General features: G+C 37.4%; 1 protein-coding gene across 3 annotated transcripts in view; it reads left to right on the top strand.

The window, feature by feature from the left end:
* SLC9A9 (solute carrier family 9 member A9) overlaps positions 1-26,472 on the top strand; it is a 214,334-nt gene that overhangs the window by 74,274 nt on the left and 113,588 nt on the right. For all 3 annotated transcript variants that reach the window (XM_040613001.1, XM_040613000.1, XM_040613002.1), the window contains exons 7-9: positions 8,331-8,469; positions 9,286-9,391; positions 19,619-19,707. In XM_040613001.1, coding sequence (XP_040468935.1) covers positions 8,331-8,469; positions 9,286-9,391; positions 19,619-19,707 — 334 coding nt within the window. The remainder of the gene's footprint in view (positions 1-8,330; positions 8,470-9,285; positions 9,392-19,618; positions 19,708-26,472) is intronic.

The raw sequence follows: 26,472 nt of genomic DNA, 5'->3' as shown, positions 1-26,472 counted from the left end.
AATTCCATTTTTGTCTTTCAAAAGAAATATTTCATTTTCATTGAAAATCCTTATTCCAAGGTCTCATCACCCTGGACTAATGGTAAGAACTGTCACATAAATGGAACGTTGTGTAAATGTTTCTGATAAATATTACTCTACTCTGAATTACTTTGGAGGCTAATGGCTCACAGAAAAAAAATATTGAAGGATAATACAAAGATGAAGAATGCTATAATGAAGAAGAAGAATGTAAAGATGACAGGAGATAAAGATCTATCCATACACAAAACAAATAAGGGCTGCAAACTGTTGTATTATTACAGAAATAGAAATCATTAGATCATTGTATAAGTTCAAATTATTAGGTCTAGAAGTGTGAGAGCTGGGAATGAATGATAGCTCTCAACTCATGTATCAGGAGTAGGGACACAAAAAGATAGTCCAGGGTCACACATACAACATATCTAATCCCCTTAATGACATAATATATGTACATTTAAATTTTAGGTTCTCTTTTTGCTTTTTACCATTTGCTTTTTGTTCAGGAAACAGTTCTAGCTGAGACTTATCTTGGGGATTATTGCATTTCTTGGGTACCTGTAAGATGCCTTCACAAAGTAATGGGGTACTATTATTCACAAGATATGCTCTGCCTGAGTTATATAATTAGCATGATGCAACAGATTGGTTCAAATAACATATATAAATTTATTTATTTTTTCCTCAACATACAGATTGGAGAATTTTTTCCTAGTTCGTTGTTTCTTGCTAACTCAAGAGGATTGATATATCACTGATTTGTAACTTTTACAGTCAAGTTTTCTAGGCAGAGAAACTGCGTATTTTTTACAGTACTGTTCTATTTTGCATAGGCATGAGTGATTCTAGAGACTGCAAGGCAGAGGAGAAATCAAGCTCTTTGCATTAATACAATAATAGTTTACTTATATATATTTAGATAGATAAACAGACAGACAGACAAATATGTTCCTTGGTGGTTGATTCTTTATTTCTACATTCTTTGCACTATGTACCTCCTCACAGCTGATGAAGCCACTTAATGGTCCCTAACTGGGAGGACAGACTTCAAGCTGTTCTATGTACACATGCCATTTCTCTTTATGCAACATTTGAAATGAATGGAAATTAAAAGCTGAGTTGGATTACAGTTCTGATATCCGAATGAGAAAGTATCATAGTTGCAAGCACAGAAATCTGTAAATTATGCGCCTTTTGATATGATCAGCTCATAAGGACAGTCAGACACTGGTAATAGCATAATGCAGACTGCAGCACGTGCTGTCACAGACCCACTATCAGCCATCTGTTTTCTGCTGATGTGCTTCATTCCTCTCAAAGATATAGGACAGGTTTTTTGGAAAAAGAGTTGTCACTGGAAAATGACTGTGATATTTTCAAATAGATTTATGGAAATTAGACATCTAAAAGCAATAGCAGTCATTTAAGAACGAAACATTCCTGTACCAAGCCTCAGATAAATGTGAGCATATTTTACTATTAAAGCCTTAGTTTTCTTTTACAAAGAATTTTAAAGTCTGGGTTGCTGTTCATCAGAATTTCTTTCTGTCAAAGATAAAAATAGGGTAGTATTTGCCTAGAATGAGGTAATGAAAAGTTAAGATACTTGTACAGATACATAAGGACAGCACATACCATTTCTTAGATGCACAGGGGCAGAGAAGCTCCACACCAGATCAGATATGACTTCAGAGTCTGAACTGTTCAGCCTGCAGGCCTGTTGGGTCATTACTCACTGTCAAAACTATCATCTCACATCTCCTTTCTATGTGTCTGTAGTGACTACAGGCCCATAGTGATGGAGTTCTGACCGGGATCAGAGGGAGAGGTGCTCCCAGCACCTCCTGTCAGGAGGGGCTTGCAGAGGCTTTTTTCTGGGCTTGAGCATATTGCGTTCAACCCCGTTAAGATGGGTGAGCTACCAGGCCCTTTAAAGGTGAAAGTGGTGCAATTTTCAGGGCAAGAATGGGATCACCATGACAAAGAGATGATTTCCAAGGCTCCCTAAGGAAGTAGAGCAGGCATCCTAAGGGTAATGGCTAGGGAGGCAGAGAAGAAGGAGGGAAAATGACAGATTTTTTGCAGTCCCTGATGTTTGAGGGTAGATGAGAACTAAAATCTGCATTAGGGAAAGTCTACCTGGAACAACACAAAGTACTCATGATTTTCTCTGACTGTACTGCAGGCGGCCGCTGTCTGTCAGCTCAGGCCTGAACACAGAAGAAAGCTGAAAATGTCACCATTGTAGAAAATATTTATCATTAGCTGCCAAAAATTACTCCTGAGAAGCTAAACTGATTTCTGAGTGCCCAAGTTAAGGGGCACAGTCACTCAAACTCTGCAGCTGCTTTGTAACACCACTGACAAACGTAGCAAGCGATTGAGTTATGTCAGGTCTGCGAATGCTTTGTGACACCTGAAAAGGAGCCTGAGTCTATCAGTAGAAATAGCCTATGATACTTTATGTTAATTGGAAAATCTAGCAGAGAGCCTCATTTTTATTTTCATGCAAATACTGCTTTTCCTCATAAATGGGAAAACTTACATTTTCCTTAAAGTCTGCAACACTTTCACCTTTTCAGCATGGCTGGTGCTTTGACATCTGCCATCAGCTAGCTACTTTGGAACTGGTAACAAATCCGGTTTGAGAAAGGTTTCCATAAACAGTAAAAACCTTACTTACGACAACAGTAAGTGTTAGTTTGGTTTAAAGTAATCAAAATAAAATGTCCTACAATAGTTTACAAAGTCTGGAAATGCCTAGAAAGAAACAAAGACAGAAAGGAGAGAAATAAACATTCTCTGACACACAGAAAAAGGAACAGAGTGTAATCCCCGCTAGAAGATAGTTTCTAAAATAACTGCTAGACCTTTTATCTAGAATTAAAACCAATAGCACTACTAGCAGTGTGCTGAAACTGGTTTGTGAGTGGAATAAAAACCATGATGTAATGTATTGCCAAAGAGAATAAGGTTTTGGACACCCAGAAAAACAAGGGTTCAGATGCTAGCCACTTGAAGAGTCCGTCAGCCACCAATAACTTTTTTTATTTCTGAAGTTCTTATACACATATAAATGGAAAGCTTAATATGCATATTTCTGTGAAATCCATGTTTCTGGAGCCTTAATTCTCTAAACATTTGTAAATGTTGTCAGGAACAAATTCCAGGGAGACAGATTTCTTTATACAGAAGGATGTACAGAAGACTTGTCTATGTTCTTTTAATGCACCTTCTGTGCAGTTGTGTTACTTACTGATCCCTGTTGCAAACACACCTGAAAAAATACAGTAAGTTTCTTTGTTGTGGGAAATGTTCATCTAGAGGACCTCTATATATTTGCCTCAAACTGTTGTTACAGTTGGCTGCTTTTACTGGCCCTAAAGCTTTCCTGCAGCAGTGCGTCCTTCCTTTGCTCTCCCTTAACTGACTGCAAAACTTCTCTACCTCGTATGTGCTTTTCTTGGCTTAGCATGCTCACATCCCAATCTTATCTCATTTGTTTTCATTTTTATAGTTCATCTACTTACTCCTACTGTGTGAGGAGCTATTTTATGAGGAAGCTTGGAAGGCTTTACCAACCTAAAACTTGCCAAGAGAAGGTGTAGGTGGTGCTATGCACGCGCTTTCATGTCTAGCTTCTAGTTCAAACGCTTACAGTGGGGGAAAATTAGTGTCCTGGCTTTTCAGCATTCTTCCAACACTTTTAGGAAAACTATATAGTTAAAAAGTTGTGAAATTGTTCAGTTCAATTCACTTCTCTGAAAGCTCCAAGTTTTCTAACACAGTAGACTGACCTACCTTTTCCTATATAACGTCAGGAAAAAATAACCTTCTTTTCCTTTTAAACATTTTTTTCTGTGGCCTGTTTTACTTTTCTTAATTAGCAGCTGATGACATCACCATGTAGTTCTATAATTATTTATCACCTGAGGGAGATCCCACTTCATTCAATGAAGGTATTTTAAGGAATATCTGACCTTCCAGTATTTTCAGGGTTGTTTTTTTTTTTTTTCTTTAGATTGTCCCTGATGCTCTTCTGTGTAGTACTATTGTGGCCCGTGATAGTACAGCAAATAGGGAGGCTGCCACTGGGCAAAAGGAAGCCCTTTGACTTAGCAAGTGGAAATAAATCTTCCTCTCCAAACGTAATAAAGTGTTTGTTTCCATGCGGTCAAATAGAAGGAGGAAGAAAGGAATTAAACAGTTTGTTTCCTGATTCTTTCTAATAATTGATTCCACATTGTTCTATTAGAAATTTTCTGCTGTTTGCACACATTTTCCTTCTGCATATTGCCTTTTTCTAAAATTCTTCCATTACATGTGTTGCATCACTTTGGCTTGTACCAAAACCAAGAATCTTTGTGCTGTTCTGCTAGTTACAGCTGATTAACATCTCTTTATTTGATGCTGCCACACTAGCCCTAGGCACGTTAGGCCTTGACAGGAACGAAAGGAGGGATACAAGATTTAACCTCACCTACAGGTTTTCCTGAAAACACTTCCATTACTTAATGAAAAATCTTTGCTCTAATCCTAAATGCTTTCAATTTTTTTTATTAAATGGAAAATACATTGTGCTATATTCACAGGCTGGGAAAATTTACAGGAAGAAAAAGATCTTAGGAATCAATGAGATTTTCCTTGAGAATAACTGAAGATGTAAAAAGTAATCAGTCAAGACGGAACTGGAAATGTGACTGTATGCTTTCCATTGCAATAGGAGTTCTGCTTGTCATGGAAACCTTTAGTATTATATCCCTATATAAGCCCATAGAAAGAAACATTCTTCATCATGCTGAGCTTTCATCCCAAAATAATCTTAACAGATGAGGGGAGGGAAGAAGCGGAATGACGAGTGTGGTAAAACTGCAACAAACTGTAAATCCTCCTTTCTGTTTCAAGCAAAAGCTACAATCCTAACTTGCAATTTATTGTATAAATAAATATTGCCTATATTTCCATTCTGAAAGCTGTAAAAGCACTTGACCCTGTTGTTTTTTAGTTTGTCAAAGAGACACAGAAGGACTGGAAAGAAAAAAGGATCTGTTAAATAATTTTCTAATATAGAAACCACTGGCTAATCCTTATAATAACCACCAAGGAAGCTGAGTATTATTCTTAACTCGAACCCGAAGGAGAGGCAGAGGTTACCAAACTTGGATACAGATGGATAGTAGGGACTGGGGCAGGTGTTTGCAAGGTATGTCTATCAAGCATCCAGTGAGGACCCAACAAAAATCTTTTATGCCTATCCTTCCACTCTATCTTATTATGGGTGGCAGATAAAGCATATCTTTGCCTTAGTTCTGTTCATTTATCTATCTCTGAAAACAGTTTTCTACTGCATTTATTATCAGGATTTGCGTAATCCACCTCTGATACAAATTTATGGAAACAAACCCATCTTTTTCTTATACTACTTCAATAATTACAAAGCCTCTAATATTTGAAAACTAAATACAGATTCAGATTTACTATCAAACTCTCACACACTGCTTGATAATGAACTGCTATCGACCCCTTTTGTATCAGGCACAGGAAGCAAATAGCAGAAACGGCAAGTTATACCAGCATGTTTCCTGAATTACTCTCTGAGGAAAAGGAAGAGTAGAGACACTGTACATTTAACTATGGTTGTCTCCAGTGTTAAAGTTTGCAATTTGTTTTTAGGTCAAATAATTAGCTTTGCAGGAAGTACTGGAATAAACAAGAAGAAATTCTGTTCTGCTGAAATACAGCTTATATAGAAAAATCATCGGGTAAATTAGTATGTATTTTAAATGCTTGAAAGAGGTGAAAGTGTTAAAGAAGATACATATTCAAAGACAAGAAATAATAGCTCTAGTACAGAATAATGCAAAATTAAAAATAGAACTTAATACACTTTGAGCTGCAGGGAAACCTGAGTTCTGGAAAGATTTAGACCAGAAACCACAGTTAGTATAATGAGCATATGTTGGTGCTTTTAAAAAATCATGGGGTTTGGGGGGCATACTGAGTAGAAAGATTTCCCAGTGAGAATGAGTCACTCCATATTTGTTCCTCAAATAACCACATTAAGAACAGGATGCTTTCTTCTAGTTTTCCTCACACCTGAAAGCTGTTGATAAATTGAAGGATAAATTGGAACCCTAACTGGTCTTAACAAAGTCAAATTTTCTTACCTTAAGGTTAACATATTTAATAAAAAGTCAGTTAAAGGCTATATCTTACATTTGACTACTAAACTCTTACTCCATGTCAAGATTTTTTTTGTTTACTTTTTATTACTAAGCATCCCTCCTGTGGGCAGAGCCCATCAATATAATAGAAAAATCTTCCTTGGTTTTAGAACGTAGTCAGGCTGACCTCTCTGAATTCACCACTCAATGCCTGCAACAGCAGCACCAGTGGCACAAAAGATCATTTCCTGATTTATAGTTCACTGAGCAATACAGAACAACAGCTGCAACCTCTCTATACTTATTTGGGACAAAATCAGAGAACCAAGTGGCTGCTTTGCTGTCAAGACACACTTAAAAGTTTTAGATCTAACAGTTCCAGTTATACTACTAAATAGATTCAGCTTTAAATACCTAACTGAACTGAAGCCCTCCCTAAGTATGCAAAATACACTTAGTAAATTAGACTATAAACATACAGTATCACAGCTGATAGGATTTCCTTTGGTAGAACTACTCCATCAGTTTAGATAATGTATCTATGGCTTAATATAGTTCTTTATTTCATATGTGGTCTAAAACAATACATTTTGAGTAGACCAGAAATGAAAAACATTTCAAGAATCATCTGAAGGCAAGAGAAGCAAAGAATTATAACTGAACCCCGGATCTAAGAGAGTCACAGTTGAAAGAGGACTGAAAAGTTAGATAGCAACATGTTCTTGATTAGCATTTCCTCAAGAAAAAAAAAAAAAAAAGTGTACTTGCTTATATTAATAGCATTTTCCGCTACAAATCATCTCACTGGTTTTGTAGTGGCGCTAATCAGCATAACTGGGGATATCAGACTTTGCTGCTTAGTGATTTCTGTTGCAGTGGGTAAGTATTCACCACTCGCATTTACTGGTGCTCCACCATATGCCTTTAGAGTCCTTGTACCTTTTTTACAGATGTAAAGCATGAGATCTCTTTTACGTGACTTCATTTTATTTGGAGATTCCTAAATGAATGCAACTGTTTAGAAAACCCTCCATACAGAGCTTCATCTCTAAGCCTCATCTCCAGATGGAAGACATCAGACTGCAGGGATCACATTCTTAATCTACAAGAACTTAAAATATTCAAAATACTTTACACATTCTAAATTTTTAATACTTAAAATACCAATCATTTTCCAGCAATCAAAGCTGTTTTCTGGGACCCAATGCCAAGCTCAGTACATTTTCTTAACAATGAACATAACTGACCTACAGTACTGAAAGCAACAGAACCACAAAGATCTAAGATGTTACTGAATTCCTTTGGGATGCTTTGAGCTGTTTTGTACCTATTAAATTTTAGGTTTCAACAAGAAAAAAGGCATGTATGCTTGGTGTCAGTAGCATTCTGAGCAATAACTGATTAGTGGCAAATAACAACCCTGAAACTCTCAATAGTGCTCTAGTGCACAGCCTTCCCTTTGGCAGCATCATTTCCCACCCAAACATACTCTTGACGGCTGTACTCAGGGTTTGGATACAGATGACCTTTGACAACTGCAGCAGTTTCTTTCTGTGGAACAACATTTGTTCTGTCCACAAGATTTCCTATTTGTTGAGCTCTTGATACGGTTTCAGCTCTATTATGAAGAGTTACACCAAGAAGGGAACTACTAGGTGCTTTATGACAAGATTGCTGCTGCAGATTTGGTACCTGCTGTGATTTGTGTCACCCATTTGAGCCTCAGCCATAAAACTGCACTTTTTATCAAGAATATTTGTGAATTTATAACTGCTCTGAAGACATACAGCCAATAAATAATTCAAAGTTATCTATCTTCCCTGCAGTTTTCTTATACACCTACCACCTTTTAATGTTTAGTTGGCCTGGAAACAATATTCTTTATGGCACTTCTAGTATAAAAATGTTTACTGACTGGCAGCAGACTATTGATTTCCAGTGTGACACCTTGAAAATAAATCATTCCACTCCAGTCTCCATCTGCTTTGCTCTCCCATCTACTGTCAGCCCTGATAAGGCTTGTTTTGCATTTTGAGTCCCTATAAATGTCTGTTTTCAATTATTGATTTCAAAATTGTAACAATGTAATTGAATTCATTATTCCTTTCTCTTTTCCTCTCCCCCATCCCTTTGTTTTCTTTTCAGCTCTATATCCATTTACAGTCCTAAGGAGAATCCTAATGCATTTGACACTGCTGCTTTCTTCCAGTCAGTGGGAAATTTCCTGGGGATCTTTGCTGGATCATTTGCCATGGGATCCTCTTATGCTGTTGTGACAGCTTTAATATCCTTTATGGTTTGTTTTCAGAGAGAAAATCTATATATATTAGTGATATCTGAGACTGACCATTTTTAGTTTGTGCCTGAACCTTTTCACTGTTAATTCAAAATTTTGCAGAGTCAAATCCTAAACTGACAGGAAATTTCACTTATCAGAATCCACAAAGAACTTAATACACAAATTTCTTTTTAACACTAGGCAAGACTGTGGGTTTTACTTTACTATTTTTAAATAATTATATTTTTAGAAAAGCATTATGAAGTATTTTGAGTTAAAACATGAATTTATGAACTACAACTTATTTGTGAACTACAGACTAGCAGCAATTATACAAAAGTACAAGGCAAACACTAGACTATAAATCAAGTCAGTTTGCCTAAACTAGAAATAAAAGGTGTATCTGTTGCTCTGCATTTTTCTTGTGTTTTACAGTTCTTCATGGAAAATACTAGAAAGAGCAGCAGTTTTCATCTTTCTGGCACTGATGCATATGTAAACAAATGCCAGGTTTTTTACAAAACTGGACAAAATAACTTTTCCCTTTTTTCTGGGAGAAGAATACCAAACACAACCAATTAGGCATTAGTTCAAAACCAGAAGAGTTCTTGAAATAGCAGACTTGTAGAATTTACTCATTTAAACCCTATGCTGGTTTTTCCTCTTTGTTTGAGATTGTTAAAAGCTGTGCAGTTTTTCCTGAATTCAGGTTGTATAGATGCGGACGATGAGAGAATTTTCTTTCATCCTTTATCAGGTTGGAAGCAGTTTTAGCTTAAAAAACAGTTGGGGCTTTATTTTTCCTTAGTAATCTTGTAGCACTTGACAAAATTTACAAAGATCTGCGAGTTTCCTATGTTGGAGACAGGTCTGTTTTTCCTACTGTCCTGGAGTGCCTTCTTATCAGCAGAAGCCGCTGGTCTTACAGGTAAGTGTTCCATTTTATTGAATAAAAGCAGTTTTATCATGTGTCTCTAGTATAGGAAAATGGCATGTTTGTTTGGGGCATGACATCATATATAAAGGCTCTAAAAGCAGGTGCCTATATTGAAGATGGTTTCCTCTTTAAGAGCAAATCTGTAAAGACATTGAATAGTTCTTTGAAAGACTTACTAGATCAGGCTAAAGTCCTCAGTCTTTTTTCCTTACCTTCCCTACATTGACCCATCCCTATAAGTCTCACTATTTTCTGCCCAGCTATAGGACCAAAGATGACGGTAAGTATAAGGAAGCAAGCATACATTGCCATGTGACTGTCAGAGACTGCGTGCCCTGCATGTCCTGGGCCCTCCTCCTTTTTCCCAGCTATCAATGACTAAACAGAGGACAGGGTCATCCTCAATATTGCTAGTGGGTTGCAGCCACCTCTGGATTTTTAAACAAAATTGTTCAGTGCACCTATATAAACACCTTTGGCAACCAGATACCAGCTGGAATAGAAGTTTGGTTTGTGTCTTAACAGCCTTGTGCTGGTTCTGGCTTGGATAGAGTTAATTTTCTTCACAGTAGCTAGTATGGGGCTATGTTTTGGATCCATGCTGAAAACAGGGTTGATGAAGATGTTTTAGCTACTGCTGAGCAGTGGTCACACAGAGCCAAGGGCTTTTCTGCTCCGCACCCCACCCACCCCATGAGCAAGCAGGATGGGGGTGCCCAAGGAGTTGGGAGGGGACACAGCTGGGACAGCTGACCACAGGGATATTCCAGACCACACAACGTCATGCGTAGCATATGAACTGAGGGAAGATGATGGAAACGGGAGGGAATTTCAGAGTGAAGCATTTGTCTTCCCAAGTAACCGTTACGTGTGATGGAGCCCTGCTTCCCTGGTGATGGCTGAACACCTGCCTGCCCATGGGAAGTGGTGAGTGAATTTCTTGGTTTGCTTTGATTGGGTGTGAGGCTTTTCCTTTAGCTATTGAACTTTTATCTCAGCCCACAAGTTTTCTCACTTTTACTCTCCCAATTCTCTTCCCCATCACACTGCGATGGGAGCAAGCAAACAGCTGTGTGGGGCTTAATTGCCAGCTGGGGTTAAGCCACAACAGGTTCTTGAAAATGTGTCATGATTACTACATAAAAATGGAAGAAAAGAAGGATGACTGTTAATCACTTGCCTCCTACTGGAGATGCTGGTTTCCTAATCCAGTGACTTCCAAGGCAAGACTGTTTCCTTGCTGAGAACAAGGATGCTGTTTCAACAGATGCACAATTGATAACTTACACATTATACTCAAAGAGATGATTCGCAAGGGAAACATTAATACCTTTCAGAGCCTCAGGTGCTGCACCAAAGGTAATTTCCATTTCTTTGGCATAGAAACAGACCGTATATGTCCAGACAAAATATAATTGGCATATGTCTTTTTTTGCATACTCAAAATGTGATGAGAGACAGCATAGTCACTCCTGGTAGTCACTCTGAAGAGTGTTTCATTTCTCTTTTCTTTTGCAATATATAAAATATCTGAATAAAAGACTCAAATATTGAACACCACAGATGGCTTTTACAGTAGTCTTGATAAAGAATTTTAAATAGACAGAGAGAGAGCCAGACAAAGATAATGGAACCAAAATAAACTTCCAATTTAAAGGAGAAAAATAGAAAATTGTTGGGAAATTTAGCTATTTCCTATAATAAATGAATGGATATAGTCACATAAAAGACAATTGCTCTGCCAACACACAAATTCCAAGGAAAACATATCAAGCCCTTTTAGGTCCATCACTAGCATTTTTTTCTTGAGTGCGTTCTGAGTTTTAGGTGGAAATTGCTTAATCACACTCTTGTGAGGAGGAAAAGTTTAATCTTGGAAGTTTTATCAGTTGATTCTTTGTCATTTAGTTTCTGTAAAAGGCTTTTTTCAGAAGCTGTTAGAGCGGAAAAAATTCATGGAGCCTTCCTTGTACCTTCAGAAATTCGAAGCTGGATTTTGTAAACGCATTGACTTTATTAGAGTACTGTGCTAACATTACACTTCAGAGTGGATATTTTTGTTGTCTGGTTTAACCAGTTTTGATGTTGCTTTCATCTTCCCTCAGGCTCTGAAATAGCTCTAAGTCCCCTCCTTTCGAAATATTAATTTGCACTTTCAGTTCAGCAGAATTACTGTATTGGTTAAGAGATTTTCAACTGACTTAGATTCTTTTGAGGTGTAGATTTCAGAGATGGCTTCGATTTCTCATACCTATGCTAAGGAAATCTATGTAAAATGCAGTTATTCTGTGCAGTCTCCCACAGAGGTATGTTATGTATAAAGCACCTGTTGCAGAAGGCACGAGGAGCCCAGGGAAAATCCAGTCATCCTTCAGAACACACTCAGATCTTAATCCATACTCTATCATTTACAGTCTTTTCCAGTTTACTTGATTCACCATTTTTCTGTCTTAATGAATACATCATCTCGTTTTACACTGAAGTGTTTCTACCCTCCAAAGTAATCACTAAAATTAAGAGAGCATCATAACCATGCAGTGGCACTGCTGGACCACTCCATTCAATGAACTAAATTCCTAGTTTAAAGTCTTTGACTTCAGTACACTTGCTTCAAAAATTAATTTGATTCATTGTACATTTATGCCTATGTCCACTTTCCTTTTCCTTGGATACTGTGTTTCCTATGTTCATTCCTTCTAAATGAACCTGAAAGGATTAACACTAGACATCAATATGTCCCTGTAGCTATTAAGTAACGTAATTGCAAAATAATTTTATTTTTATAATGCTTTCCACATTATTTCTTTAATCACTATGAGCCTTTTGAAGTCTAATATTGAAGTATATCATAATTTACAAATAATGGGCTATACTGTTTTTGTGTAGGTATAGTAGGTGGTAGAGCTCACTTGTTTAGCTTGCAGATTTTTAAAATAAAATGTAAATGAAGACCAGTACAGGACAACATTTTATTCCTCTACCTCAAGATATCCCATGATACATAACATAATATATGGACCTGACCCTGGTTGAAATATGGATGTAATCAAAATAAAAATCTGGGATGACTACAGAATTATTGTTATACTGATAACTGTAAATCATAAATTAATGTTATAGTTATTAATCTTATAGCTATATCATCAAGCTGTGACATATGCATGATAAATTGATTCTTATACATAGAATCTAATTTGTGCACTTTTTGATTTGCCTTAAAGTATATCATTCCTGACCGCTGAGCAAAGCTGTAATAACAGAGTACTAAAAGGTCAGTGTTGATATAGTTGCTTTCATTTGCAAACTTCATTGCAGAGTATTTACTGGTAAGCTATGAAAAAAAAATGTAAATAATTTAAATTAAACAGTCATCAAAATAAATGAGGAAAATACATCTTGCATTTATTAATTGCTTGTTCTCTTGCTTTATAGTTAATGAAATCTACTAATTTTTAAATGATCACTCAGTCATTAGCCTGTGAGATTCCATTATGTACATGGGCATTTAATGTTCACCTCTGTTAGACCTTCTCTATCTACAGCTGTTCAAACGAAGCAGATACTCAAGTAAAAAGAGATAAATACACCTGCAAAAATGCACTTAAATATATGTATGTGAATTTATTTGCATGTATGTATTCAACTAATGCAGACTTAATATGGAATTTACCAGTGTAAAAGCATCAAAATTATGGCAAACCACCTTTGTTTTTTACATGCCAAAGACCTGTGCTATGAAGCTAAGAAAGACAATAGATCTTGAAGGAAAAAATGTTGGAGACCATCTTTGTTCCTTTACTGTTTTTTCAGACCTCAGCCCAAAATTACTGTTTTCTGATCATTATAAAGGAAAAAGCTTGTAATAACAAATTACTGCTGCTTCCTTACCTTCAGCAATTCTTGTCTGAACATTTTGTGATATGTCTGACACCTCCCTGTTTATTCATGGGCTCACAGGATGACCCACAGGACAGCACGGTCTACCTAGTGAGAAAGCTTTTCCTCCCAAAATAAGTAATTTATTATGACTGATGTACCCAGGACAAGTCCAAAGACCCAGTCTCTCACTGGAGTAGTTTTGTGCTACCTTTATTTAGGTAGCATATTATTTAGGACATAGCAAGAACAAATGACAACAACTTCCTTTTCCTTTAGTGCTGCTGACAACGTGCATTTATTCTCATGGCTGTTCACTGTTCCTATCTGTTTGCTGTAATTAGTCTTGGATCCATCATCTACCTCATTGCTTTTTAAAAATGTTGTGACCAGTTCTTCTGGTATCACTCTCAGAAGGAATCTACCAAAACATTTCTGCCTGTAGTTCTGAGCACTGTGAACACAATGCAGGTCGGTACCTGATTGGCTTTAGTTCACTGAGCTGACGCTATTCTATAAAATGAAGTTATTCTGGGCTTTAAATACTAAACTTTGTGGTTTTCTTTCCTTTTTCATAAGTAATGTACCACGCTGTGTCATACAGAGAAGTAGGCAGACTCCTCCCAGTAATGAGGGAGAAGGGATACTTTGGCTTCTAGGTCAAAAGGAGAGAGACCTCAACTCCCTTAAGCTCTAGTTCTGCCACTCCTGGGAGGAAAGGATGCAATTTGGGTCTACTTAGGGAGGCAGGCTCTTCATGGATAAGGTGGCATTTGCACTGCTGTGCAGAGACAGATGACAATTGGGCTAGTTTGCTACAAATTACTAATCCATTACTTGTCTGTAGGATTTAGAGATGGCTCTGCATGATCTAAGTGGTATTCTAAGATGAGGAATGTCAGGTGGGTTCTGTACTTTAAGAGGAAGCTCTAGACATACTTTGGTGACATATAAGCTAGATCAAACACTCCATGCAGTTTCAGTTATCCCATTCACCCTTTCATCAACATCACATGACCAGACCAAGCACACACTTGAGTCAGTGCTTGGGCTGGCTAGTTTAGGTCCTGTTGTAGGTACAACCTTTTAAGACAGTAAGGGAAAAAGAGAAAGGTGACTGTTTTTTAGAGGAAAGTACATGTTCTAGCATGGCATCAGGCTGAGACCAACAATCAGTTGCATAAAATTAGGATAGTAGAGTCTTATTGCTAGTGAACAGATTCAAGGTAAACAGCTTAAGCACTCTTTAGCATGCCTAGAATAAAGCCTGTTATGTGTCACCATAGGAGTTCAAATCTAAATTAGATTCAGCAATTCATTTGGCTTACAAAAGTACAACACTGAAGCTCAGGTCTCACTTGAAGTAGCCAGGTGCAATATCAATGATCAGTCCTCAAACAAGGACCTGAAATATTCCCTCAGCTCTGTCTTTTGTTGTTTTCTGTCACTTCAACATAAAATCAACCTCAGACAACCCCAGAGATGAAAGCTCCATGAACAAAGCACCAGCTGTGGTTCTGCATTGGTATAGGTCTAGTGAAAAAAGCCTTAAATCTTTGCTTTAGTATCAAGAAAATGGTTAGTCACACTTCATCCCCTCAGTGAAAGCAGACTGAGTAGGGAATTTGTTGTTTCTGGTTTTATAGCCTTATTACTGCAACAATCCAATGCAGAAGACAGTGCCTCATTTCCCCCCACTCACATATTCAGTCCACACTGGGATGTGCCTAGTAGGTGCTGTGGAGATATTCTGACATAAACAGGGCTCCAAAGTAAACATTATCTTAGTTAAATAATTTCTCTATTACCCAGTCCTCATTGTTCTCTTTTCTATACATTTCCCTGCCTTTGATGAAAGACCAGTTCCCATTGCTTGTTTTCCTGTGGGATTTGCAGTATGTTGTGCACCTTTAGAGAGGCATCCCTGAAGCTCTGGAATGCTCAAAGTTGGGATGAAACCCAGTCAGTTTACTTATAGATCTTTTCAAATGAAGCTATACGTTTTATCTACTTCTTTGTTTCCCCAGGAGGTAGAGGTTTGGGGTTTTTTATCAGTAAAAGACCTGACAGCTAGAGATACAATGTCAGTTTCATTGTCTCAGATTTGCAAATTCTGAAGTTTAAATTGGGGCCAGTCACTTCCAGGTTTGCATTAAGAGCACACTGTACATGCTGCCCTTCTCTGACAAAACACAGAATTTTTTCGAGTTTTCTTTTAGCACCAGATATTTAAAAGCAAGGGTACAATTCCTTTGGCCTATTTGTGAAATTATGTAACAAAGGATTTTTCTCTTTCAGTGACAGTATAGGAATCATTCTTAGATTAACACTTATAAATTAATGCTCACACTATCACGTTAATGTTCACACCGTCAGCAAAATACTTTAAAGTCATGTTACTCCTTTATCCTATATTATTTTTTGATATTACTAGCTTTTGTCCTAAGAAAAATTTCAACTACAAGCGTTCAGCAAAACTAATGTAAGAATAAGTTATCTAATTTTATTAACAGCTAATAAGTTATTACTGTTTCTCTGTTATATAAGAAGAAAAAAATCTAATAAAACCTCTTCAAAGAGGTTGAGCTGTAGCTCAAAGTTTACTGGTAACTATAAATATTTTACTTAGGTTTCTCATTTTTTATATTATGTGAAAAACCTCAGTAACTTTGTTAAGAAACACAAGCAGCTGTATTGCACTTAAAAACCAATCACACATTTCAACTCAAAACTTTCCCTGTTTACTTCAGGTTAGCATCTTTTTCAGCAACTGCAGTACTAAGTATCTTGTAATTGTTAAATTTTCCACTTACAAATGAAACAATGTAATGGCACAAAACAAGTGAGCTGAAGTCTCCAACATCTGGAAATTCAAGCTCTGAGCGCTAAGGATGGGTAAAATGCCCATCTGACTTTATCTGCCTGCCCTGTACCTAATAAATACTTTCTGTTTACAATTCCAGTATTATCACATTTGGTCTTACCTGCTTCTCTGTGAAAGAGAGCCTGCAAAACTTTAACAACCTAATTCATGTACCGTACACAGTTCATACAGTATTTGCTACTCTGCTAACTTCAAAATCCAGCTTTAATAGTCTTACAAAGAAATCCAGATTTCTTTTTCCTTCTAACTAAAAAATTCTGTTTGCCTCTTTAGGTACCTTTCTTTCCTTTGTAGTTGGATTAACATGTAATTGGTCATTACTCTTAAGGAACCATTTTTATGGAAATGTATTACAAACAATTTTCTCCAAGCTTTTTAATGAACCATTCATTGTGAGAGGAATGGCTGGTACATATTAAAACTCCAGTAGTAGCAATTGAAATATTCTACTGCATTCCCCCAGTCTTCCCTGGAAACAGGGTATCTGGCTTCTCCGCTCGCATAATTGCATGGTTCAGATCATTTATTCCTATTGTAAAATCAGATTTAGGCCATTGTATTCCTCATGTCACTCTCAGTTCTCTCACTACCCATAATTAACAGTTTCTTAGCAGTCAAAAACCATTTTATAATTATAGTTGAATTTAATAGTCAATTTTACAAATGTAAGACTTGGGATGATGATGATTCATGTAGAAGAAAGTGAATCAGAAACTCTTATCTCCATATCTGTTCCTGACCCTGGAGCTAGTGATATTTAGCAACGTTACTGATTTACTACATTTTTTTAACTGAAATTTCATTGTTTGAACATCCCATTGCAAATGCTCTGAGAATTTTTAAAGGCCCCAGATCAGTTCTGCACAAATAGTTACTGAGAAAAAAAGACTTAGATGCGTTTAAGAGATCAGTTAGACCTCACAAAAACATGAACTTCCTGCAATGTATTTAGGCAGTGACAGTCTCACTACTCCCCACATTATTTACTGTGAATAAAGTCTTACTGTAGTTAGAAAGAAATAAATATCAAAACAGACATAAGAAAATAAATATTAAAAAACAGACACAGCAGTTAAAGCTCAGTGGAATTTCTCTTGGCTACAGAGACCATGCTCTGTAGAAGTAGTATAGGTAAATTTACAACATAAAGAGAACCCAGAAGCAAAGAAAATGTCCACAGTGGTTTGAGAGGAAAAAAGATTTGCTTTCACATTTTCTTTCTGATGGCATTTATCCCTTGTGCTGAATTCTTCTCAGAATGTTTTACTCCATACTTTTTTCTTCCATCAAAGGCATATTAATGCCAGGCCTCAGTTCTTCCCAGAAACAAGAGGGTCTCGCAAGTAAAGAAAGTTGGATTTTGTTGGGCAGTATTTTCACAGTTAGCAATCCAAGGAGAGTCAGAAACTTGAGACAGACATGGTAAGGTAATAATTGCACTAACTGGTATGTGGCAATGTGCTGCTCCCACACACACGCTCCCTCAAATGAAAGTTTCAGCATTGTCTAAATTTTTACTTCGCCTTGTTTCCTTTTCTATCCCATGCTTTAGGGGAGGAGGATAATTCACCTGCCTCCAGGGCCCTCTTGCAGCTAAAATTCAAGCATTTAGAGGTCTGGATAGGCCTGTTAAAGAACCCATCAAGGCACCAGAGCTTGCACCTGACAGTTGTTCAGTGCATTACCAACCATTTTTTCCTGTGACTGAAGCCTGGCCGCCTTCTATTAATCCTTTTGAACTATTGGGTTTGCTGCGCTAAAGCCTACAGCACTGTAGATTCTGCCCCCTTGCCGAGCCTCTTCTTGCTGGCCTTTGTAAAATTCCGGAGGGTCACCACCATCCTGGAGAAGACGGAGGAAGCCTTGTCCAGTTTCTAGTCCAGGACCGAAGGCACAGGCTGAGATTATTTTCACAATTCTACTTTGTGCTCTTTGCTTCCAGTAGAATTGGTTTATATGTTTCAGTTCATGCTAGTTTAACCGAATAAATGCCTAGAAAGCTGCTGCACAGCCACATTGCAAGGATAGATATTGCCTAAACCTAGACAGGTATCTTTTTGCTTGCTTTGTGGCCTCAGTGTATTTCCTTGGATACATCATGGTGTTATTTCAGTACATGTGAGCAGCCTACAAGCTAAAAATTACCTAACAATTTGCAGAGAAGCCCATGAGAAACTAAAATGCTAATTATGGCATGTAGTAGCTCTTAGACAGGAAGACAGTGAGTAGAAGGGCTGAAAGGCACAAGAGCTAAAGCACTGTGGGGAGAATGATGGAAAACTGCCTGTATGTGACCCCAGAGATCACAGGCATGCAGGGATCATGCTGCAGGCTGGCTGTGGGCAAAACCAGTTGTTCATGTGCTCTGGATCTAGAAACCAAGAAGAACTTGCATGCTCCACATGCTTCAGAAAATGTGTGTGGAGGTTTCCAGGAAAACTGTGATCGGAATGGACATGAACAAGCCCTGAGCTGTTGCGTAAATAATTATCTATGTAGACATGCCCCAAGTTTAAGAAAAGCACAGAGCTTTCTTCCTCCATGGGCATTTACATTTGCTTGCTGGTAGACACTTATTTTTGATTGCCCATTTTCTCCCTGTGTGTGTTCCTTCTGCTTTATCTGTGTCCAGAGCTGACAGGAGATTGCAGTTATAATCTTATCAGCTACTTTAAGTTTAATACTACATTACAGTGTCGTTATTCAATGATTCTGGTGAGTTAGGACCAGAGCCAGGGAGGAAGTATTAAAAAATAAGAAATATCACTATAACACAAAATTTATTATTCCTGACAAGCTTGCTGCTCTGCTTCTCAAGACCTTCCACAAGCTGGGAAGTATAATTACTGCCACATGGCTACAGTCACTGACCCAGTCATTCTGGGCAACGCAGCTTGCACCTGCCAGAGCATCACTTTTAAGCAATGTGTTGTTGTCCAGCTTGCACATTGTTACACACAGCTTACAATAAGGCTAATAATCAGGCACAGGCTGATATGACTTTCCCCTGTTGCTGTCATTCAGTACTAAGTGCTCTCAAACTATTTAAATGTAATAAAATTATTTTTACCTTTCCTATTCAGTCTCTGCCAAAATTTTCAAAGTCTGAAGTCCTTCATATTGCAATTACATTAGCCTTGCCTGATTGACAGTCAGATTTATGGTCAGATGCTACCATGTATTAACTCAAACAAATTTTTTATGGGTTTTGGGCCAAATAAACAACAGTGGAAAAGCTATGAATGCATGATGAACCAGGTAGAAGATTCAAGACCTACATGATTTTTAGCAAAGAAAAAAATTCTAGTTTGTTTGAAATAAGAGTATATGAAACGTATCTTAAAGTTCTTTTCTTATAAAATGATGTTCTCCCTCTAACTAGCATTTTTATGCAGCCCCTTGAAAAACCTAAGTAAGAAAATAGAAACAGCTAACTCTGGTTTTTCTTTGAATTTCAGGTATTGTTGCAGTCCTTTTCTGTGGAGTCACGCAAGCCCATTATACCTACAACAATCTGTCACCAGAGTCCAAAATGAGAACTAAACAGGTAGGACATGAAAATAACTGACTTTGTGTCTTCAGCTGGTGTAAGGAATAGAGGTAGTGGAATATAGCTCGATGTGATTTCATTAATGCAAAAGAGGCTTATGTCTTCATTAGGGGAAAGACTAGAGATTTTGCCAGGAAAACAGTAAGTTCTCTGGATAAGCAAAAAATACAGGAATCTGTTCTTCCCAAGGTCCCTGACATGTCAGTCAAGGAGATGAAAGGCAAGGAAATAATAGTCTATGTTAGCATCCATACAAAAATGCTACAAAGTTAAGGAAATCAAAGAGCTCTGGCAAACAGAGAAGTGGTCTGAGAGATTGGATCCATGTGGACTTTTGCAAAGGGGCTGTATAAACTGCAGTCTGGCCCACAGACTTGAGCAATAACATTGTTTAATTTCTGGCTTGTTTAAAATCTGACATAATTAGAAAGGTAGTGATTTTTTTTTCCATTGTGTTATTTAGAGACAAAAGAAATTTGGTCATCTGTTTTTTGTTTGAACAGGTGAATTGTGCAATTGTAACCATTTTTTAAAACTTGGGGATGTTCTCAGTACTAGATACATGGCATTGCAATGTTCAAAATACTTTTCAGCACAAGAAGTAATTTTAAACGACCTAGCCACTACCTAGATCCTGTGAGAAGTCATTTAAATAGTTTTCTTCCCTTTTCATGTTGACTCTTATGTCCCAAGAACCCCAAGTCATAGAAAATCTGTCTCCTAGAATAAAATGGAAACATATGGCCAGAGGCTATAATTTTCATGATGCAATCTGGTACCTTTTTCAGCAATTCCTCTATTTTAAGGATTGGAAATTTTATGTAGAAAATTTCATAGCTATTGCACATCTCAATTTAATCAAAAAAATCCAATTTTCTATCAAAAACAGTTTGATAGAAAAGATGCTGGCCAGTTTCAGTTCAACTGTCAGACTCTCACAGATTTTAAATTACAAAAAAGTTTCTGGTCAGTCCTTCCAGAATAGTGTGTTAGCTACTGAACAGGGTAAGTCTTCTCAACTACATTTCTTCCTACCAGCAGAGGCTGATGCTTTCAAAAAGTATTCCAGCCGAGAAGAAAACCTTTCTGATAACTGTATCATAAGGGAATAAGAATTTATATCTACTATAGAATTGCTTCTACTTTGCAGAAATACTGAATCGCATATGCCATTACTACCATTGCATATAACTGTTACAGTTTGAAGACAAGGCTTTTTCAAGGGTCTGCATGATATGCAAGTGATGCATAGCCTCAGAGAGACAAAGAGAAAAAGGCAGGCCACGGTATTTTTAATTATTAACCTTTTAGGCTAGAGAATTAATTATCATATAGTTTAAATGCATACTAGTTTTGTTCATGTTTACTCTTTTATTCCCTCTCATTCAACAGTGCAAAACAAAATAATGAAAATAAACTGAATCTACCCTTGAACACACAGAAAAGGGATTATGTGTTTCTGTATGGAGCTGTGAGCATTTACGCACCCCTTCTATTCTGTTTTTCTCTTCCCCCATAGGCTCTTAATCCTCAGCCTCCCTTATGAGAAGGTTCAAAAATTGCTGTTAAATTCCTTTGAATTCTTCTAATTTATTTTCTAATCCAAATATTACCCTTTCATATGCAGGTTTTTTAGTGAAATCTGCACTGCCTCTTCCTTTCTCTCCCTCCAAGAACTCTCTTCAAGCAAATTTACTAAGCCACACACTCGGCATTCTCCTAATATCTATGACTTCAGTGCATTTTAAATGAATATTGCTACTCAGACAGAAGGCTTCGCTCCCAATCTAAGTCATTTTTATTACTCATTACTGGCCAAGTCAAGGGCTTTTCAGTTCATTTATAGAATTATTCCAAAGCAGTCTCTCTCTTTTGTTACAATATGACAGATCTTTCAATAAGGACTGGTGAACTGTAATGCACACTGACAAAACAGTGAGTTAAGGCTGAAGCTAAAGCTAAAAAACCCCATGGAAATTAGATTCAAAACTGTAAGTCAGATTGTGAAATTGTGTTAGCTGGTTTTAAACAAATGCTTTTTCTCTACTGCTTTGCATAATTTTCTTTATATTTTTTACTGGCTGTTAAAATTTCATAGCTTGATGGTAAAATTCAGTATACAGCGATAGAGGCGGTATTTCTAGCCGTGATGCCAAGTTCTGCATTTCTCATAATAACTCATCATTTGCTCTAAAAAAAAAATAGATAAGGAAAAAAAAACCAGTATTATTTTCTTCAGATAGTGATATAACATGAAAACTTATCTACAGCTCTTAAATGAGAATTTAAGAACCTCTGTTAAGAATGCCTGGTAAAAGATGCCATGATATCAGTCTGCCTGTATCCTTTATTACCCAGTCAATCACTGTTTAACATTCCATGAAAGAGTAATATTGGACTTTAAGCATCCGAAACTTACAGAATCTGAAACCATAATGTAACACAAATCTTGTCAAAAACAATGGATTATTTTAACACTGTCATAAGAAAAGTAAGAAAACAAAGATTTAGTGAAAAGGCAGGCTTTCAAGAGGTTTCATTCAATCCATTTATCCCAGTTCTCACTAGGTATTTTTAAACATTCTCTGTGTTTTTTATTGTTTGTTTTTAACATGAATGATGTTTTATGGCAATATTTTTAAGCCATCATCATTGACCTAACTATGGTCATAGTGATTTTAACATTAAAATTGGCACTGCCATTCGTAGCAATAAGGTTAGGTCAAACAGAGTGCCCCTGACTTTCATATATTTCAAGTTTAATTTACCCAATATATCTTCAGTGAAGGAGAAGATGAAACTGCTAGGACCTGATCGAAGGCTATTTGATTCTGCGCAGCTTTCTCTAGAATTATTTACAGCTGCTAGTATAACCTCATGTTATGCTGCAGGCAAACAAGTTACTTCTAAACCCTGGGACGCTGTAGTTCAGATTTTACATTAGCTTCTTCAGATGTACAGTTGGGTTGGGGTGATTTGCTCAGCTACCAGTCAGTGGCTGCACAGGGTGCTGCTAGATAAACAGATTACTGGTTTGTTGGAAGCAGGCAGGCTGTAAATCTCTACAGGTCAGCTCCAGAGAGGGATGTACAGACAGTGCTGGGTGTTCTGCAGGAAAAGAAGGCATTCCTCACTATTTTTTTCTCTCTTCCCTCTATCAGTTTCACTCAAATGCCAAGCTAAGACCAGCACAGTTTCCTAGCGGTGGTGTATTAAAAGAGCCTTCTCACTTTCTCTAACAGCTATAAATGTTATCCAGCATACTTATGAGTTATATAATTTTCTGGTTATGTTCCTTTAACTCCAGGGAACAGCCACAACGGAGACCAGGGAACACTGCAATACCACTCTTTGGTTAAGTGTGCAAGGGTATGGAGAGTTCTGCTTTCAAACAAAATACAGTGCCCACAGGTTACAAATTCCACAAACAGAATTCTCAAACATCTCTCCTATGGAAGTAGAGCCAGGGAATTACTAGAAGACACAAGAAAGCATGTCCAGCCAGCAAGGGGGTATGTCTCATACTGTCCCACCTGTCTCCATTCATTCCACCAGTCTAACCTTGTCTACACAGTCACCTCTGAAATCATTGTGTCTAACAAGCTTGTGAAGGTTGCTTTCTCAAATTAGGTGTAATAGGCTTTCTAACCACATTACAAGTTAAACAGTTACTCACAATTTTTTGCTGATCCGATAGCAAACCCTTATAGACAAAAGTCTCTGGCCTGATTGTTCAGGTGCATTGGGCATGCAGTACACACAAGATGCCACATTAAGATTTCAGTGGCCCTTCACCTCCAAGGTTTTACACAGGCTTGAGAATGGGGTAAAAGTAAAACAAGACAACTCAGTGCTGTACAATTTCTGGGTAACTTTACCAAGCATGAAGTCTTCCTGGGAATGCTTGAGCAAATGAACTTACACTGAAGGCCTGAAAGTTCAGTCTGGTCTTTGCTTACTGGTGGACATAGTAATTATTGTTTCAAATTTTAATCTCCACGCTATAAAGCAGACATGATTATCTCTGCTTATTAAAGGTTGCAACTTTGCAGAATGGCAGCTAATATCTCCTGGAAATCCTTTGAAAATACATCAAGATTTCAAAACTTGCGTAACTCATTTGTAATATGGCTATATATTTTCCAACAAGGAAACATGCTAGGAATCAATCATCTGATTGCTGGAACATAAATTGAGCTGTATTACAAAGACTGTTTGGTATAAAACAGTTGTGTTTATAAGCATATTAATTTAATGCTAATTAATCATATTATTTGAAACAGGCTGACAAAATAGTTATTCAATATATTTTTCAAATCCTTAAAAACCATAAATCAAATCATTACAGTTTCTTGACATTGGTATGTCAATGATGAATATTCAATGATGAAGGTATTCAATAATGAATAGCCTCGCTATGAACTTTAGACTTGATGCTGTTCCATCATAAATTTTAGACTCACTTCTGAAGCAAATCAGAACAGGAGACTGTAACTTACAAAGTATGGCAATGGAGATGTCAAAATCTACTGAAGGGGGGGGGGGGGGGGGGGGGGGAGAATCAATGAATCAAAGGAGTGGTTCCTGAACAGCATCAGAGAATGTTTAGTAAAAAGACCATTGTAGGACTAAAAGAGGCAGCTGAAGTCAGTTTGTGGCTCACTCAATCCAAATGAAGCACCATCACTGTGATCTAGTCATTCTGGTGCTTTTCTGCTGGCCTAAATATCTTGCAAACAAGTTGCAAGCAGACCTACACTCAGAAATGAAACAACAAATCCCCTTTCTCTAGATGATATGACTATCTTACAGGATTCTTCCATCAGCTATCTTCTCATAAGAAAAGACATAATGCAGGGCAAATTCTGCTCCAGTAGTAGAATGATTTCTCCTAAATTTGTCGATAAAGCACACACCAGGAACTGCAGCTACTGTTTGTATCTTTCTGTACGAGAAGGGGAGTGGCTGAGTAGAGATGGCTATGTACTACTACTGCCAAAACCATGTCAATCTGTTTACAAGGGGTCCCACCCCAGATACCTAGCACCCATATTATATTTGGGAGAAGCGGCCCTCTAAAATCATAGGAAGCAACAGCACAGAATGAAATGGGTGTAGTAACCTTATCTTAAATCCCCCACAGTCACACAGGACTTGTGTGTGCCCCGTGGCTTTGGTCCTGCTATCTGAGTGTTTGAGAGACCAAATAATTAGAGCTGTGCTTACTTCTAAAGCACACAGCCTATATTAATTTATCTCTGGCTAACGCCTACTATTTGTTGTTATCAGACATTAGATCGTTTATAGATAATTAGTTTACACTTCTAGGAAGAAAAGGCCACCCAAATGTCAGGATATAATGTCTCTTACAATTCAGTCTCTTGACTTTTAAAAATTATGAGAGTATTTCTAGCCTGAGGAAAACCCTACTTATGGGAAAATGTCCTTGGTAATTAGCAAGGCAGCAACCACCACAAAACATAATTCTCATCCTTTTGAAATGAGTAGCCTAATTGGCAGATGCGGTTGTGATTTGTTCAGGAACTCTACTTAGGAAAAATGAGGCATTGCAAGAGGTCAGGTGTTTCCACATAAATGATTGGCAGAGAGAAAGACTGAGAGAAAAGAAAGTTATCTTTCAAACAAGATTACCATCAGTACCGGATCCTAATCAGTCTTTACATATGTGCTGTGCAGAAGGAATCTGTTTTCCCAGCACACCACAATCTCAGTGCCTGCAGGAAAATTTCATACTATAATGTTTTTTCATTATCTTCTGAGCTATACAGCACCATCGGCTGTCTGATATAACATATTTGTTGGCTAATACTCTGTCTGAGGGTAAACTGGAAATTCTTTTTAACTAATGCATGGCACTCAGGTCTGGCACTCTTCAGTATACAGGAGGTTCTTATCTAAAGGATCCAATAAAGTCCAAATTCCTAACTGGCAATAAACAGGTTGCATGCATGAAGTACTTTCTTCCATTTAAGTGGAAGCATAAAAGTTAGCTGTGACAGGCACTGTCTCTTTCTGTCTCATGGCTCCTTTTCTGCAACTGAGCAATAAAAGCCTAATTTTCAGCCTCCTTGAACCCCTGCAAGTTTAGACTCAAAAGCGATAAAGACTGGAGTCCAGGCAGTGCTGCTGAGAAGAGTCCAGGTGACCAACTTGCCACAGTCAAATAGAAAGGTCTGAAGCAGCAGCTACTTCTACTAACAAGAATAAGAAAATAAAATAGCACTTGGGAAGATGTATTTGTATCAAACTACTGTTAGTATAATTTTGCCCTTGTTTTAGCTAGTTTTGCTTCAACTGAATACTTAGGAAATGAGTTACATTAGGGAAAAATGTTGCCTTTATTTTCCTCTATTTCACCCAGATATTTTTAATTATTTCTTTTTTTAGACAAGGCCTATAGCAAAACCTTCATTTTGCAGCTATTCAAAATGATTGGGGAGGCCTCAGAGATGTCCCTGTTCCTTTTCTTTCTGACACGAAAATGATACAGACCTAAAAAGGTTGTGTGCACAGAGTTTAAAAAAAAAGAATGGTTTATGTTGCATTACTATATAGCTGTTAGGAGTAGATACCCAAAATTGTAGGTTGAAATTCCTGTTAACTTTAAGACACCTAACTTATGAGGAAAACAACAGAAGTCATAGTCTTAGGACCTTCTAAAAGTCCAAAAGCTCACATCTCTATATGTGAGCTATCATGATAGCTCTAGCTCAAGTACCCTGAAGAGAAGCAACCGCTCAT

This window comes from Falco naumanni, chromosome 13, assembly GCF_017639655.2.
Source record: "Falco naumanni isolate bFalNau1 chromosome 13, bFalNau1.pat, whole genome shotgun sequence".
Taxonomy (NCBI): domain Eukaryota; kingdom Metazoa; phylum Chordata; class Aves; order Falconiformes; family Falconidae; genus Falco; species Falco naumanni.
The sequence above is the reverse complement of the archived record's forward strand: the minus strand, read 5'-3'. Positions and strand labels throughout refer to the sequence as shown.